This window comes from Bos javanicus, chromosome 9, assembly GCF_032452875.1.
Source record: "Bos javanicus breed banteng chromosome 9, ARS-OSU_banteng_1.0, whole genome shotgun sequence".
NCBI classification, from domain to species: Eukaryota; Metazoa; Chordata; class Mammalia; order Artiodactyla; family Bovidae; genus Bos; species Bos javanicus.
In genome coordinates this window covers 28,131,078-28,147,359 of record NC_083876.1, presented here as the reverse complement: position 1 = coordinate 28,147,359, position 16,282 = coordinate 28,131,078, and the positions used below count along the sequence as shown (strand labels likewise).

General features: G+C 35.8%; 1 protein-coding gene across 50 annotated transcripts in view; it reads right to left on the bottom strand.

Moving 5' to 3' along the window:
• Positions 1-214: 214 nt before the first annotated feature.
• Positions 215-16,282, bottom strand: part of TRDN (triadin) — a 415,136-nt gene continuing 399,068 nt past the window's right edge. For 43 of the 50 annotated variants that reach the window (XM_061427426.1, XM_061427396.1, XM_061427383.1 and 40 more), the window contains 3 exons: positions 6,596-6,637; positions 4,744-4,782; positions 215-2,533 (listed from right to left, as the gene is read on the bottom strand). In XM_061427426.1, the coding sequence (XP_061283410.1) occupies positions 2,394-2,533; positions 4,744-4,782; positions 6,596-6,637 (221 nt within the window). In that variant the 3' untranslated portion in view covers positions 215-2,393. Of the gene's footprint in view, positions 2,534-4,743; positions 4,783-4,837; positions 5,905-6,595; positions 6,638-16,282 lie in introns of those variants that run through there. The other 7 variants (XM_061427384.1, XM_061427388.1, XM_061427382.1 and 4 more) reach the window with 3 other exon arrangements.

The following is a 16,282-nucleotide window of genomic DNA, read 5'->3' as shown; positions in this document are numbered from 1 at the left end:
CTTTATTTGATGGAACTGTATGAACAGATGAGAGTTTAGTTAACAATTTTCAGGTGCTATTTCATTGTAACTTCAAGCAGATACACTGTAACAACACTGTTAATATTGTTTACAGCATAATTGATTTGTCTAATTACAAGGAGCTGTCATATTTTATTTTTTATCAAATAGTTTTCATGATGAGAATGAAAGAGACCATAATATAATGTAGAAAAGCACTCAGAGGAACAAGTAGTGCCACATTCAAAAGTATTCTTTCAGACACTTTTTTGTCATGTCCATATTAAGATATTTTCTCAGTCTCCACGGTACATCTGTGAGGTATAAGGTTGTTTGTCCAGAAATCCTTATTTTACACATGGGAAAAATAAGCACAGAATGTTTAGCAAATTTTCCAAGGCCACATACTGTGTCAGGATAGCACTGGGAACAGAATTTATCTCTGATATTTTCCTTATATGGCCCAGTGCTAACACAGCGCCTTAGAAAGAGTAAATGCTCAACAGTCATTGAATGTAAAGAATGAATGGATAAACCATTCTTTTCTATGAAATTGAGAAAACCATCATTTTTTTTCTCTATTCCTTTAGTCATTAAATTGGACAAACTGGAGGAGTAGTTGAGCAATAAACTTCATCCACTGTCCTACCCACAAGTTTTCACTGTTACAAGAAGAGGCTTTATAAGATGGTACCATCTGATTGGTACTGAAGTTACACACTTCCAGGCAGCCCTCCATATGGAGTGGCATTAATCTTGGTTCATCATATCATTGGCTTTTGTGGTATAAGTTAGGTCTACCAGCCAGTGGCCAAGATTAACTATTCACAAAAGTCACTGAAAATTCGTTATTAATAATTAACATGTTACTGATGCACCAGCCTAATGATATTCCAGTGAAACAGTGTTCCACATCTTGGACCTAAAGAACTTAGTTTCAGTCCTTGAAAATAAATCACTTGGCTAGTATTGGTTCTGGCTCCTTCGGACTTTGCTGAAGATGATTAAAAAGCCAGAAAGAGTAATTCAATTTACTTCCTGAGTTAATGTGTCATAAGTTAAATTGCTACTGTAAACATAATAAAGGTCACAGTGGCATGACATTTATTCATTTATTTATTTAGACTGTACCACGTGACATGCAGGATCTTAGTTCCCTGACCAGGGATCAAATCTGTGCTCCCAGCAGTGGAAGTGTGGAATCCTAACTCTGCCAGGAATTCCCTGGCATGACTTTTATTGTTGATAGAAAAATGTAGTTAAAAAACAAAAGTGTTTATATCACTGAGAGACAAAGGATGGCAAAAGTATAGCTGTTTTCCCCAGTGATGCATCATCAAATAAGTTAAAGATTGTTATTCATTTCATTAGCACTGGTAACTAATTACCTACAAAACAAGTAAGATATCTCATGGCAAACTTAATGGTTAAAATGTGTTCCTTCCACTTTGATGACATTTATATTTTTTTTTGTTTTGAGCAATAAAACCTATTTAACTCCATAGAATGATCCTATTAAAGTGAAATGAAAATCCTCTTGCATCTGTCACCCAAATTTGGTGACTGATCTAAAATTTCACCCAGGTGACATTTTACTAGGGCACAGTCTGGAGAAATCTGGCTAGTCTACATCTCATTTGCTTATATTTAAACAAATGATTCACCAGACTTGCCTAATTGGATGGCGTATTTCCACTGGAGTGAATTTCCTAATTGTAATTCAAGACAAATCTTAGGGATAAGATTCATCAAGCCTTTCCGCTCCATCTTATCATGTCTAAAGTTCAGAGGTATTTTGAGCTCTAAAAGAGCATTACAAGGAACTTAAAGCATTCTTTGGTGAAACTGTTACCCATTTTTAGAGAAGAGTCACAAGTAAAATAGATATATATACAGAAATAAAATTAAACTATTGAATATCAACATATTGGGTAAACTGAGTTTAGATACCTACATGATGCAAAAGAGCAGCTTTTGTATAAGCTACTAAAGCCTTTAAACTTAAAGCATAGTCTGTGTTTTCACTTAAAAGTCAATATCTAACTGAAGCCAGAAATTTCATTTTGTAATTGTGTCAATCATGTTTAAAAGATCATTTTTAAGCAAAAGTTAAATTAGTTTGTGAACAACCTTAAAGTGACTGGAAATAGAAAAATACAAGCACCCACACCCAGCAGCAAACAAACGACAGATTCTTGAGCGCCAGACCCTGCAACTTGTCTTCTTATCATTCAGTCCCTTTGCTCACCCTTTCTACACCAGGCAGAAGAGTAAAATATTTTCAAAGAAATCCCCTGGACTACGTGATTTCAATTGCCTGTGTCACTGTAGACAAACAAAAGATCCTATTTTCAAAGTTCTAAAGCGATTTGCAAGGGCTGTGCATATGTGTCTTATTGTCGTTGATGCTTCTGTCCTGGAGAATTTGGTTGGCCAGAGCTCTCTCCGGGGTGGTGCACAGGAGTGACAGGAAACTGAAATCCATAGCCATTGTATCCATCCAAGTAGACACACTGGAAGAAGCTGATGGGGGCTAAGAAAGAGAGCATGATGATTTATTAAAAAAAAAAAAAAAAAAACAACTAGAATGTGATTAGGAACAGAGGTAAAGCATTGCGAGGCAGTCTAATTCAATGCATACGGGCATGGGTTCCACAGACAGACAGTCTTTGCAACAGCCAGCATTCTGTCAACCAACCACAGACTTCTCGCAGCTGGCCAGGAAAGAGAATGATAATTGCAGCTTGCAGTATGTGGAATATGGGGCGGGGGAAGCTAGTTAAATCCACATGAGTCTAAGGGCTTAGCAAGTAGAATAGAGCAAAGCGTGGGTAGAAAGAAGCTAAAGGAGACAACAAGGGATTATTCTGATTTCATCACCCATGATGTCAGCTGACTTTAATCACTGAGCTTTTTCACTGATGAAAATGGTTTGGAGAAATCTTGAATTTAGTTCTTCTTTCCTCTTTATCTTATCCAGAATTGTTTTCTATTTTGTTTTAGCCTCAAAGAGGGTCAGTAACACAACCCTCACCCCTGCACCCTCGCCAAGGTTGTGAGAGTTTAGGGTTAGGGGTTGGACAAGCTGCAGAGAAGGAAGGCAGTAATGCTGGGCCTGCATGAAGGAGGAACGGCAGAGCCAGTACTCAAAGCGGGAGAGACCATCAGAATCAGGCTACCTTCCAGCTGAGCCTTCTCGTTCACAGGCACTGTTCTGACATTTATTTTATTGATGCCAAATGGTTGTGAGTGAAAATATCATTGTAGCTGGACATTCTAGATCTTCTATAAAAGGCTCATGAATGTCAAATTATAGAACTGCTTCATGGAAAGATAAAAATATTGTTTTGCTATGGTAAATCCCCCAAGTGAACTGAAAATATTTGACACTTTTGTTTTTTACTAAAAAGTTGAATTATTTTATTTACTTACTTTTATTTAAAATTTTTATTTTGAGATCATTGAAGAGTTACATGAAGTTGTAAGAAATGATGCAGAGAGAGCCCATGTATCTATCACCTAGTGTTCACCAATGGTAACATCTTTGAGAAATGACTGATACTATAATATCCCAACCAGGAGATTGACATCAATATAATCCACCTGTCTTTAATAATTATTTAAGAAATAAGAGATTTTGAGTATTATGTGATACAGCCACAAATTGTTACAAGTAGGTGAACAATTGGGAAAGCATTGCTATATAAATCAAAAACATGCTTAGACTGACTTTATGGATTTTGCAACCATATCTGAAAGTATTAAGACAACTTATTTATTTCTTATTTCATACAACCTGATTTATGAAGGATTATAATTTGTTATCCCTCATCTGTTGCAGTAGCCGCAGCATCTAAACAGTGCTTAAAACATAGTAGGCTCTTGATATTTTTTCAATGATTCACATATATTAATATAACAGGAAGTGTTTGCTATTATAGAGGTCATTTTTGTAACTTCCTTCAGAAATACATTTAAGAAGGATTGTTGAACCCAGAGAACATTATTGACATTATTTCCTCAGATAAATGTCTATTTTTTATTTCAAAAGCATTATGTGAAGCAAACTTTGGTTATACTTATTTAAAAAATTCCTTCCTTTAGTCTGTGCAGCAATGACTTTTATGCATATGTGAATTCAAGATGTATTGCTTTACCATCTGAAGAAAAAATGTCTAATTTGGATGTGCTGGAATAATAAGAAAATAGGACATTGAATTTTATAACTGCATATGAATATTGATTGCATTATAAAATCAACGATCCCAAAGATTGAATATTAACAGCCTGCCACATAGCGAGAAAAGTTAAAAGGAAATTTGAATCTTAGAAGTGAGTTTCTAAGCAATTGAATTGCTGAGACCTATTTCTACATTTTTTTTCGTTTTGAGGTAAAAAATTTCAGTATATCACTTCAGCTGTCTTTTCATAAAGCAGACAGTAGCAACATTTAAGCACAGATTCAGTTAGAATGTTCAGGATCAGAGCTGTGTAGAATGGTTTGCAATAAATGCCACTTCAGTCATGACTTTGTAATTCCTCCAAATATGTGCCTCTTGACTGACATGAAAAGTGCAGAACTCCTCTTAGAAATGTAAGTGACCTACTTTAATGTTACTCTTCATGTATGTGCTACATATCTTTTTCTTCTAATGCTGGTTTTCTTAAGAGAGTCTAAACTTTCAGTTTATATGTACCACCTACAGAATGCCTTAGTGGTTTTAATCATTTTTTTTAACTTACTTTTCTGCTTCTTTGTGGAAGATACCTCTTCAGCTTCTTCTAGTGGATACAAAAATATGAAAGTAATTACCTTGTACATTCATAGTTATTATACAAATATGTAGGGAAATAAAAAATGTCTTAAAAGGTACACAGTATGAAAGAAACAGGAGCTATTTGGCCTCCTTATAATAAATTCTAGGTTCTTATTCAGATTCTGTTCAGTCTTTAACTACAAACTTTAGTAGGTTAACAGCCAGTAATAGAAGAGGAGGCAATGAAAGAAAAGAATGGAAAGTGCTACAGGCACTTGTTCACATAGAACTGGTCCTGATGTGCTGGATGTTAATGGAGGGCTGGCTTGACACTCATTCTTTTCTTTGAAGAGTTTTTGATGCTCAGAGTTATAATATGGTAAGGATGGAATCTTGCTATGAAACAAATGTTTCAATCAAAATAATTTTAAACTTGTGAGAGACATGAGTTTTAATGGTCATCCTTATCATGAAAGAATAGCAGCAGGCTCATATATCCTGCACCCTTTCCTTTTCTCACGTGACTCAAGGACTCCTTTGCTGAAGTGATATGTACCACGTGTCTATGTAATGAAGGATAAATGACATTATTCATTTGAACCCCTTTCCCCAGGTTAGAATTTCTTAACTGGTGTACACAGGTAAACTTTCACAAGTTTCTTACAAACCTATGGAATGTTAAGATATGAACATGTGTGTGTGTTTCATCTGAAGTAGGTTTTAGATTTCATCAAATTCTAAATGAGTTCAAAAAACTTCCTTCTCAAAGTGTGATCCATGAATCAGTAGTTCTAACATTACTTGGGGAACTGATATAAATACAGTTATTGGTCTCCAATATCGATTTATTTCATTTCAAAAAGATTTCCAAATGCTTTGTATATAAAGTTGTTTGAGAAGTTATGTTCTAGAAGTAAAAAAAAAAATTAAGTTATTGTTCTTAATAATTGTTTTATAAAACTCCCCACATTTTAGTATTCAAAAATATCTTAGGTGTAAATCATCTCATAAGAATCAAAAACCTATTCTCTTGTGTCTTTTCTCAAAGTGCTGTTTTCCACACTATTAATTCCAGACACTGCCATAAAACTTGTATTTTGATGACAAGAGTACATCTTAGGCAAACTCTTACTGTCCATAGGCAAGTCTGAAAGTAGAATAGAAAATATCTGTCATAAAACAAGCCAAACTAGGAAGCCAGGAAACCCTTCAGGAAAAAAAATGCATTAAATTAAATTAGTTGAAAACCTTACAATACAGATGAATAAATTTAGTCCTGGAAATACACGCCTAAGGTCATGTATCTGGTTGTAGCAAATTTTTCTGAGGTTTGAGATCAGTCTTCCCTCCCTCTCTCTCTTTCTCCTTACTTCCATCTTTTCTTTAGCTATTATTGCTAATATAGGCAAGTTATCTTAATTTTTCTTAATAAACACATGTCAATATCAGATTTGAACATTTATGTTGTCCTCCTTCTGTCAAACAACACTTGTGAAATTATGATTTTGAAATATTTCTCTTATAATCTTATTGGCCTACAAATTATTTAATAATTACTTGTAAATAAATCAGTGTCCAGTTAGTCTTAAATATATAGAGATATACAGAGATATATAATATATACAGATGTATAATATATATGTATAGCATGTTTTATATATATATATATATACACACACATATATGTTTTCCAAATAATGTACAAAAGCTGTTTACAGATAAGTATACCATCTAAACTTTGCTTAGGTAAAGTTGAGAACCAGAATAGTTAAATAAAACAGATAGAAAAAAATTTACAGACGAGAAAACTCATAGTGAACTGAAAATAACAATCTTACCTTTAGCTTTCTTTGAAGTTGGTACATCTTCAGAATCTTCTCCTAGAGAAAAAAGAAAGATGTATCAATTCATGACCTATTTCCCAAAGAGGAGATACTGTATTTAGGGGGTTTTAAGACTTAGAAGGTCTCAATCTATAAACTCAGCATCAAGTATCTCTATGAACAAGAACTTTCTACCAAATAAGGCAACTTGCCTGACTGGGACAGAGAGTGGGGAGGAAACAGATGCTGTGCCAGGCCTGTGGTCAGCAGGCCAGCAGTCTGGTGGGGGCAAGCAGGACCTGCAGTGATCCTCCCAAATGTGCCTGTCCTCTGACTCCTAACACTACCTCCCCAAACCACAATTGCTTTTGGAATTTAGGGAATATTAGGTAAATAAATTTATACACATATGGCAGATTAAGAGGAAATACTCCGTCCACATCTTTTGTTAGCTGACTTCTGATGATTGTAAAGACAATGAAATGGCATTAAAAGTTGAACAAAAGCTCAGACATAAACAATGACCCTTCAGGTGCATTACATATATTGCATGGTCTTTTGTGCAGTCTACTTAAAAGATACATAGTGGAATAATGTGGCAGTAATTTTAATTAGGAGATTATTCTAATACATGATTAATTAATCATTAATAAAGATCATTAAAAAATGATCATTACATATTTATATCAAATTTTTAGCACTTATAATGATTGGAAAGAGGGTCAGTTTTATATTATTTATTCAGATTTTGCATAACAGCTATTCATAAATAGTTAGAAAAGGGATAAATAGGTTAGTATGCAAATTTTCTTTAGTAGGACAGAAATGTGACCTTTGGGAAGAGATATTACTATGTAAAAGAACAAAATGGGGAAAAATAAAACTATTAGCATTTTTTATGGATGAATTATTGAAGTTTCAACCTAATTAGTTTTTAAAACATGTAAATATAGGTTTAACCCAGTTAAATATTGGATTAAGTGGTCTTAAACTGTCCTATCAACAGTTATAAATAAAATAATGGTATAAATGATTAAATTATATTTTAAAGTAACATAATATTTTAAAAAATATCAGAATTCTTAGATGAATCAAATAATGATCATATTTGTGTAGTAAAAATCTGCTAATTTCTATGGAAAATATTTACAAAATTAAAATGGTGCAAGGTCCTTGTATAAGAAAGACGTATATTATTTCTGTAGATAGTAAGTAAGTAAGGTCGCTCAGTCGTGCCCAACTTTTTGTGACCCCCTGGACTGTAGCCCACCAGGCTCTTCTGTCCATGGGATTCTCCAGGCAAGAATACTGGAGTGGGTTGTCATTTCCTTCTCCCGGGGAACTTCCCGACCCAGGGATCGAACCCAGGTCTCCCGCATTGCAGGCAGACGCTTTAACCTCTGAGCCACCATAGTAGCACACTTAAAACCAAAGCACTTATTCTCTGGATCTATTTGTTACCCCCAGGGAAATAAACGTGGATAGAAGAAAAACCTTATCTTACTCTCTTTCCAAAAATCGGTATTCTGACCCAGAGTAAACTAACTACAGGTGACAGAAACTGGCAAGAACTGAGTCACCTGTCTACAGCTCAGGCTAACCAGATGGAGAACAGAGACACAAGATAAGCAGCAAGCCCTAGGGCAGCTGCCCTAGAGGCACAATCTCTGTGTAAATAACTTAAGAGTAACTGGAATTTACTGAAGGAGGATCAATTCATGTGATTTTCATTGCTCAGAATACAAAAGAAAAAAGAAAAAAACCCCGAGAAAGGCACTACAGCCCATTTACTCTTATAACTTGTGCCTTCATTGGGCAAGTGATGGTTTGGATGAAATATTCAATACTTGACTCTGAACGCGTACAGTCATTATTATAAAAGAAGTATCAAAATGTGCCAGGGAAATTTTAGGGAATGCCTTGTTTTAATGGGAGGGGTAATCAGAAAATTATTTTATAAAGAAAGTCTAACTCAAAACGAGCTCTTTCATACAGAGGAGATTTTGACTAAAGGAGACAGTAAGCTTAAAGTGAAGGCTATCAGATGAAGAAAGACTAGATGCAGCAAAAGAAAGAGGCTATTCAAGAAGCACAGGGAACACTGAAGAGGGCACGAGAACCACATCTGGGAAAGCTGGATAGAATTGTCACGTGCGAAGATTTTATAGGTCAGGCTGAGTTGTCTCTACATAATGTCACAGCAAGTGGAAGTTGTTCAAGAGAAAAATAATATTTTAGATGTGTTTAGTAAAAATGACAAAACTAGAATATGTGAGAATGGATTCAGGGAAAGAAATAGGAAATGCATTTTCATAGACAACCCAGAAACCAGTGATTTCTGCAACTAGGCGTCACTGAAGAAGTTGAGAGTAAATGAGGCTTTGTATGTAGAGATAAATGGAATTGAATACTGTGAGCGCAAGAGATGACTACAAAAAGGGGTAACATCGTTTTTATTAAGATTGAAGAAAGACGGTGGTGCCATTCCCAGCAGTGAGGAAAACCTAAGAAGCACTCATTAACTGGGAATCACAAAAAGTTAATTTTTCTATGAGTTCAGTTGTGGTGTTGGCCAGTCATAAAGTTTCAATATCTAGAATGAAGCAAGACAAGGAAGTCAAGATATCTGGAAAAGTTTAGAAGAGATATGCATTGTGTTAATGGACAAAACTGGGAGGGTTGAGACATCACTTTTAATGACAGCAATAAGAGTTAATATTTCCTAACACTTAAACCATCTCTTGGGTCCTATTAAGTAATTTCACATGTACTGGCATATTCAATCCCTACAGCACTTCTCTGCATAGATTCTCTTATTTTAAATCTCCTGTATAGACAGAGTAGAGAGGGGTTAAGTACTGCCCAAGGGCATAAAATGAGTGACTGGCAGGGCTAGGGCATGGACTCCAACCTGCCTGGACAGAGCTGCTTGAATGAAGATTTATATTTAATTCACAAAGAGTGCCCTGTAAGCTGCCCTCCTTTGTTCTAAGCACGGATACTAACACATCTCACCTCCTCAGCATACCTGTGAGAAGGTACTATTATCATTCCCATTTTACAGAAAGGATCATTAAAATCTAGAAGGTTCCAGAGCTAGAAGTGGGAAAATCAGGATTCAGACTTCAGCAACCCACTTTGGGTTCCAGAGACTGTGCTGTTCACCACTAAGCAATCCTACCTCTCAAGAATGGCCTTCTAAACTAGGTCTTCTCTGATTCTAGAACATTATATTGCTGTTAGCATTATATTGTTTAACAAGCAGCAGCCAGAAGGCTCAGACAGAGTCAATTCACACATGAATCATGCACTTGTGCAGAGCAGAGATGAAGCAGAGTTTCTGTAAGTATATTCCTCTGCTCTTTCAACAATCTGTTCTCCTTTGGTGTAGATGAATAGAAGAGTTATCTAGCTGTCTTTGGAAACAGTAAGAAGAGTAAAAGGCAATACCTGTTCTGTTTGCCTAACCACTTCAATTTAATCATATCCCAAACAATGGAGAATAAAAATGTATTCTTTTGACTTTCAAACTGAGGACTCCATCCTATACTTTCACAGAAACTGAATATCTCATGCAATTAAAGCCTGAAGATGTGGTGAAGAATTGGTGGGAAGCTTTGTCCAGAAGCGTGGCTGTAAATGAAAGCAGAACAAAAGTACAAGAGCTTCAGGAAGAGAAAGGGTAAGAGACACTTTATACAAGGGAATCATCAGAAGATATTTGTCAGCAGGAGGAAGAGGACCTTTTAAAGTGAGAAATGAAAGTGCGGGATTGAGGGAGCAAGATCAGGGAAGACAAGAAAGGACAGAGTCAAGGAGGACATGGAGTGATGAATCTTGGCAGAAACAAAGCTTCTTCACTTGAGCTTGAGAGGATAGTGGTGGGTAAGAAAGTGAAAAGGAGAAACGAGATTGTATTTTGGAGAGAAGCAAAATGTTAAAGGATACACATTGATGGCATATATTGTGTATTTTGTTATTTTTACAGATAACATTTTTCTGTGTAGTGCCCAGTCTGCTCTGCATACTCTTAGCAAACAGGATAAATAAATAAAAAATACTTAAATAATGCATGTGTGTACCAGCAGTTACTGTTTATTTCTACTGGCAGTCTATTCTGATTTGTGTAGAGTTTCAAGAAATGCTCATAGGTAAGCATCTGGCATCCTGAAGCACAGACACAAAAGTAGCTTAGCATGGATTTTTGTATTCTTCTTCACTTCTCTCACTTTATCTTACTCACAGCATCACCTTGTGTCTGCAGACTTATGGAAAGCTTCAAATTATTTTCTCAACTGATTTGCTAGATTGTGTGTAAATAGCTTGATAGAATATTATCTTCTAAGAGTTTATATTTTTTTAAGACATCCTAAGAATCTGCAGTAGTCCAGGCAACAGTTGACGGCCAGTTTATTTTAGCTATCAGGTGTGAATAGCTCCTTCTACACATGCTATTATTTAAAATGGTCAAGAGTTTTAAAGAAAATTAACTGCTACACTGAGCAATATCCACAGATTCCTGGAATTGACCACAGGGAGTAATAAAGTTTGCAGAGACAGTTCACATTTGGAACCTTGCACACAGCGAAGCCAAGGGTATTCGATAAACGTGTGCAATCCTTTCTGAGTGTCTATCCCGTCACTCTAAGGACAAGGCATCACTGTCTTGAGGGCAGTGTCAGAACAACTTAACATCACCAGTAAATGAATGAGGCCACATTGTTGGTACCCGAAGACTAATAATGGACAGTGACAAACATTTCACCAACTATGCCTTCTACACTGACTTTCTCTGTGCTGTGCCATGCTAAGTTCCTTCAGTTGTGTCCGACTCTTTGTGATCCCCTGGGCTGTAGCCCGCCAGGCTCCTCTGTCTGTGGGATTCTCCAGGCGAGAATACTGAAGTGGGTTGTTGTGCCCTCCTCCAGGGGATTTTCCCAACCTGGGGATTGAACCCACATCTCTTATGTCTACTGCATTAGCAGGCAGGTTCTTTACCACTGGCATCACTTGGGAAGCCCTGGGGACTTTCTTTGGGGTCTAGCAGAAGGAGGGATCAGAGGGAGTGAGCCCAGCAGCTAGTACCTATTTAGAAGGCTTCAGCCAAAAGTAACTGCTCCATTTTTTTTTTTTTCCTTCCTGGAACAAAATCTCCATGAATTTTATCACTCGTGTCTAAAAAAGTGGGATTGCTTTAAGTCCACAACAAAATAAGTGAGATTTTTAAATTATAATTTTATCTCATTTTTTCATCCATTTTGACACAAAAGGCTTATAAGCAAAGCCTGTCTCTAACTAGGGAAGTAACCTTTTATCATCATTATCACCATCATTATCATCATCATCCTCACAGACTGAAATTAATGATCACTTACTATCCAAAAATCACTTGTAAACTCTATTTTATCTTACTTAATTTTCCCAAAGTTTCAGAGAGGTAATTTTAATATCATTATTCACATTCAAAAAATAAGGCTACTGAGCACAAAGATGTTAAGCAATTTACCCAAACTTTTAAGTCAGGATGGGAACTCAGTCCATCTAAAGCCAGTTTCCCTGTTATCAGCCACTAGCCTATGAGGATGTTCGTATTTCTACCATGTATTCATTTCTAAATTGTTTTAAGAAAACCTGCACTGATATTAGTATCCATCAAGAGTCCATTCCAGCAAACAATCTCTAGCAATATTCCATTTCAGCAAGGGGCATCCAACAAAAAAAAAGGAGTCAATAACTTTATCCTGAATTAAGTTTTCATCCATATACTACAAGGAAGTGTGTTTTCTTTTTTTTAAAGGTTTGTGTCTATATATATTAACTGAGGATGAGGATGGTTTGCTTGAAAGAAGATTAAATTGAGGCTTCTATGAGTCAAGCTTTCTACAATTTTAACAACAGATTTAGTTTTGTACAATTATGTAGAACTAGACTATCAGATATTTTACTTTTTAATTGAGAAAAATAAGGCATGAGCCTTGGTTAAAATGAGATGTGTGGGTGACATTAAAAGCACAAATACTTCTGATAATATGGTAGACAACAACTATGAAAGCACATCTTTTTTTGCCGTGCTGGACTCAGAGGACATAAAGAAAATCTCCAAACAGAATCCTTCCTCCTGCCCCAGAAACAGGGGAGAAATCCTGCTGATACATGAAGGGTGAGGTCATCCTGAGGACAAGTGATGACATTAAAACTGGAACTCAAAAACTAAGTGTGCAAGGAGCAAAGCGGGAGTGCAAGGGCTAAGATCCTTTTTTATGCCAGGGATGGTAGGATGAAAATATAACTGACCCAGGGATTTTTGAGAAGATAACAGCAATGCAGTATTTAAATCTCCTCCAAATCCCACCATAAGAACAGATAGCAAAACCACAGGCAATATTTACTACAAAATGAAATGAACCCTAAAATACTTGTGGATGGAGACAATCAGACAGTCAAAACCCTGCAGGGATCAGTGTTTCCAGAAGAGAAAGCATAAGGAAATAATGGGGATTCTGAGAAACCTGAAAATAAGGAACCCTCCTACAGCCAGCAGGTATTTTCTGAAAAGTGAGAGAGAATAATTTTTGATCATCAGCTGAAACTAAGAGGGACTCTGCCCAGTGTTCAGCAGGCGAGCACACAGGGTTCACCATGAGTCTGGGTGCTCATGCCATCAGGTACTCTTTGACCTTGAGAAACTGGTAAGCTCGTGCTGACTCCCAAGTTGGGGCACCTCAGTTAGGAAGAAATTGCTAGGAGTGGAATAAATTGAGCACGACAGGGACAACAGAGACAAAGAAAGATAAGGTCAGATAGAAATGAGGGAAAGAAAAACAATGTGATTTCATAAAGTCTCAAACACAGAAAAGACCATCCTGAGTGAGGGTCCAAAGAAACAACAAACAACAAAGTTATATCACAAAGTACTTCATATTCCAAATTTAATATATATGAATGTTTTAAAAAATAAAATATAAATTTATAAATAAGAACAAGCAACAGGTGATTGTGAAATAACAAATAAGATTTTAAAATAACTATTTTAAGAAAAATACAAATTAGAGGGTTCAAAAAATAATTACTAAATATGTGTTGAAGTGAAGTGAAGTCACTCAGTCGTGTCCGACTCTTTGCGACTCCATGGACTGTTGCCTAACAGGGTCCTCCGTCCATGGGATTTTCCAGGCAAGAGTACTGGAGTGGGTTGTTAGAATGGATCAAATTTCCCTACATATGGCATAGAGACACAAGAAGATGAAAGACTTAAAAGAGGTGTTAAAAGAGAAGACATAATATACATACCCAACACGTTCCTAATCAGCAGAAAAAAGAATGCAGACACAATGTTTGAAGAATAAAGGCCATTAATCCCTCAAATTGGTAAAAGAAAAAAAAAAAATGTATACTGGAAGCATTTCACAATAAAAAGAAGCTCTTATTCCAAAAAACTTGACTGAAACTGCAGCAGATAAAATGCAAAGAGAAAATATTTAAAGAAGCCAGAAGAAAAGATAGATCACATAGGAAGGAATGACAATTCAACTGATAATAAAATTCTCCCACCTCAGTGGGAGAAGCAAAAACAAGACAGTGGAATAATACACTGAAAATGTTCGAAGAGTGATAACTGGTGACCTAGGTATGTGCCTAGCAGAAGGCTCTCAGGAATGAGGATTACTTAAAGACATTGTCAGAGAAATAAAAACAGAGTATTTTTTCCACCAATAGGTTTTGCTCAAGGCACTTCTAAAGAAGATTGTCTTGAAAGAAGTAGGACAGCAAAAGAAATTCAGAGATGCAAATGAAATGGTAAATAGTGACATTGGTAAACATATGGGTAAAGACAGACACATACTGATTGAAAAAAGAATAATAAAATCTGACATTCATACAGTTTAAAGGTTAGAACTAAAAATACTGAACAAAATTAGCATGTAAATCAGGATTAGAAATTCTAAAGAAACATCTACTTCTGCCTCATTGACTATGCTAAAGCTTTTGACTGTGTGGATCACAATAAACTGTGGAAAATTCTTAAAAAGATGGGAATACCAACCTCCTTACCTGTCTCTTGCAAAACCTGTATGCAGGTTAAGAAGCAACAGTCAGAATCTTAAACAACTAACTGGTTCCAAACTGGGAAAGGAGTATGACAAGGCTGTATATTGTCACTCTGCTTATTTAACTTAATGCCAGGCTGGATGAATCACAACTGGAATCAAGATTGCTGGGAGAAATATCAACAACCTCAAGTATGCACATGATATCACTCCAGTGGCAGAAACTGGAGAGGCACTAAAGAGCTTTCGAATGAGCATGAAAGAGGAGAATGAAAAAGCTGGCTCAAAACTCAACATCCAGAAAACTAAGATCATGGCATCTGGGTCCCATCACTTCATGGCAAACAGAAGGGGAAAAAGTGGAAGCAGTGACAGATTTTATTTTCTTGGGCTCCAAAATCACTGTGGATGGTGACTGCAGCCATGAAATTAGAAGACGTTTGCTCCTGGGAAGTAAAGTTATGACAAAATTAGATGGCATATTAAAAAGTATAGACATCACTTGGCCAACAAAGTTCTGTCTCGTCAAAACTATGGTTTTTCCAGAGTCATGTATGGATGGAAGAGTCGGACCAAAAAGAGAGCTGAGCACCGAAAAACTGATGTCTTTGAATTGTGGTGCTGGAGAAGACTCTTGAGAGTCTCTTGGACAGCAAGGAGTTCAAACCAGTTAATCCTAAAGGAAATCAACCCTGAATATTCATTGGAAGGACTGATGCTGAAGCTGAAGCTCCAACACTTTGGCCACCTGATGGAAAGAGCGACTCATTGGAAAAGACCCTGATGCTGGGAAAGATTGAAAGCAAAAGGAGAAGAGGACAGCAGAGAATGAGATGGTTACATAGCATCATCAACTCAGTGCACATGAATTTGAACAAACTCCAGGAGATAGTGAAGGATATCCTGGTGTGCTATGGCCATGGCATCGCAAAGAGTCAGACACAACTTAGAGAATGAACAACAATTTAATGTATATAGAATTTTGCCTCTAACCATTAGAAAATGAATATTATTCTCAATGATTTATGGAAATTTACTAAAAGATAATGTATTATTTCATAAGATAAGAGCTCAACACATTTCAAAGAGTAGACCACTTTCTCTAATTACTACACAATTAAGTTAGAAGTTGATTAAAAGAGGATAATCTTTATAATTCCCATAGGCTTGGAAATGTTAAAGTATTTAAAATTCTAAAACTTCTATGAAATATACTAATTAAACAATTACAATGGAATTAAGAAATACTTTAAAATGAATGATAATGAAAATACTACATATAAAGAAGCTTGAGAGAGGCTGTTGAAGTAGTACTTAAAGGAAAATATGTTACTTGCAATATGTGTAGAAAGGGTAAAGAGTAATAAAATAAACATACATAATAAGATGTTTAAAAAGGAACACAAAAATCTTAAATCAGAATCAAAGCAAATATCCATCAATAGTAGAATAGATTAAAATGCATTTATTCACAAAGTGCTATACTATACAGCAGTGAAAATGAGCATTAACTACACAAAACACTTAAGGATTTGAGAAGCATAGCATTAAGTAAAAAAAAAAAAAAAAAACTTCAGAATATATCTCACAATGTAAGATAAAATTAGAAAGAAAAGTGATAAAATCAGAAAAAAAAAAATTAAGAGAATTAAAA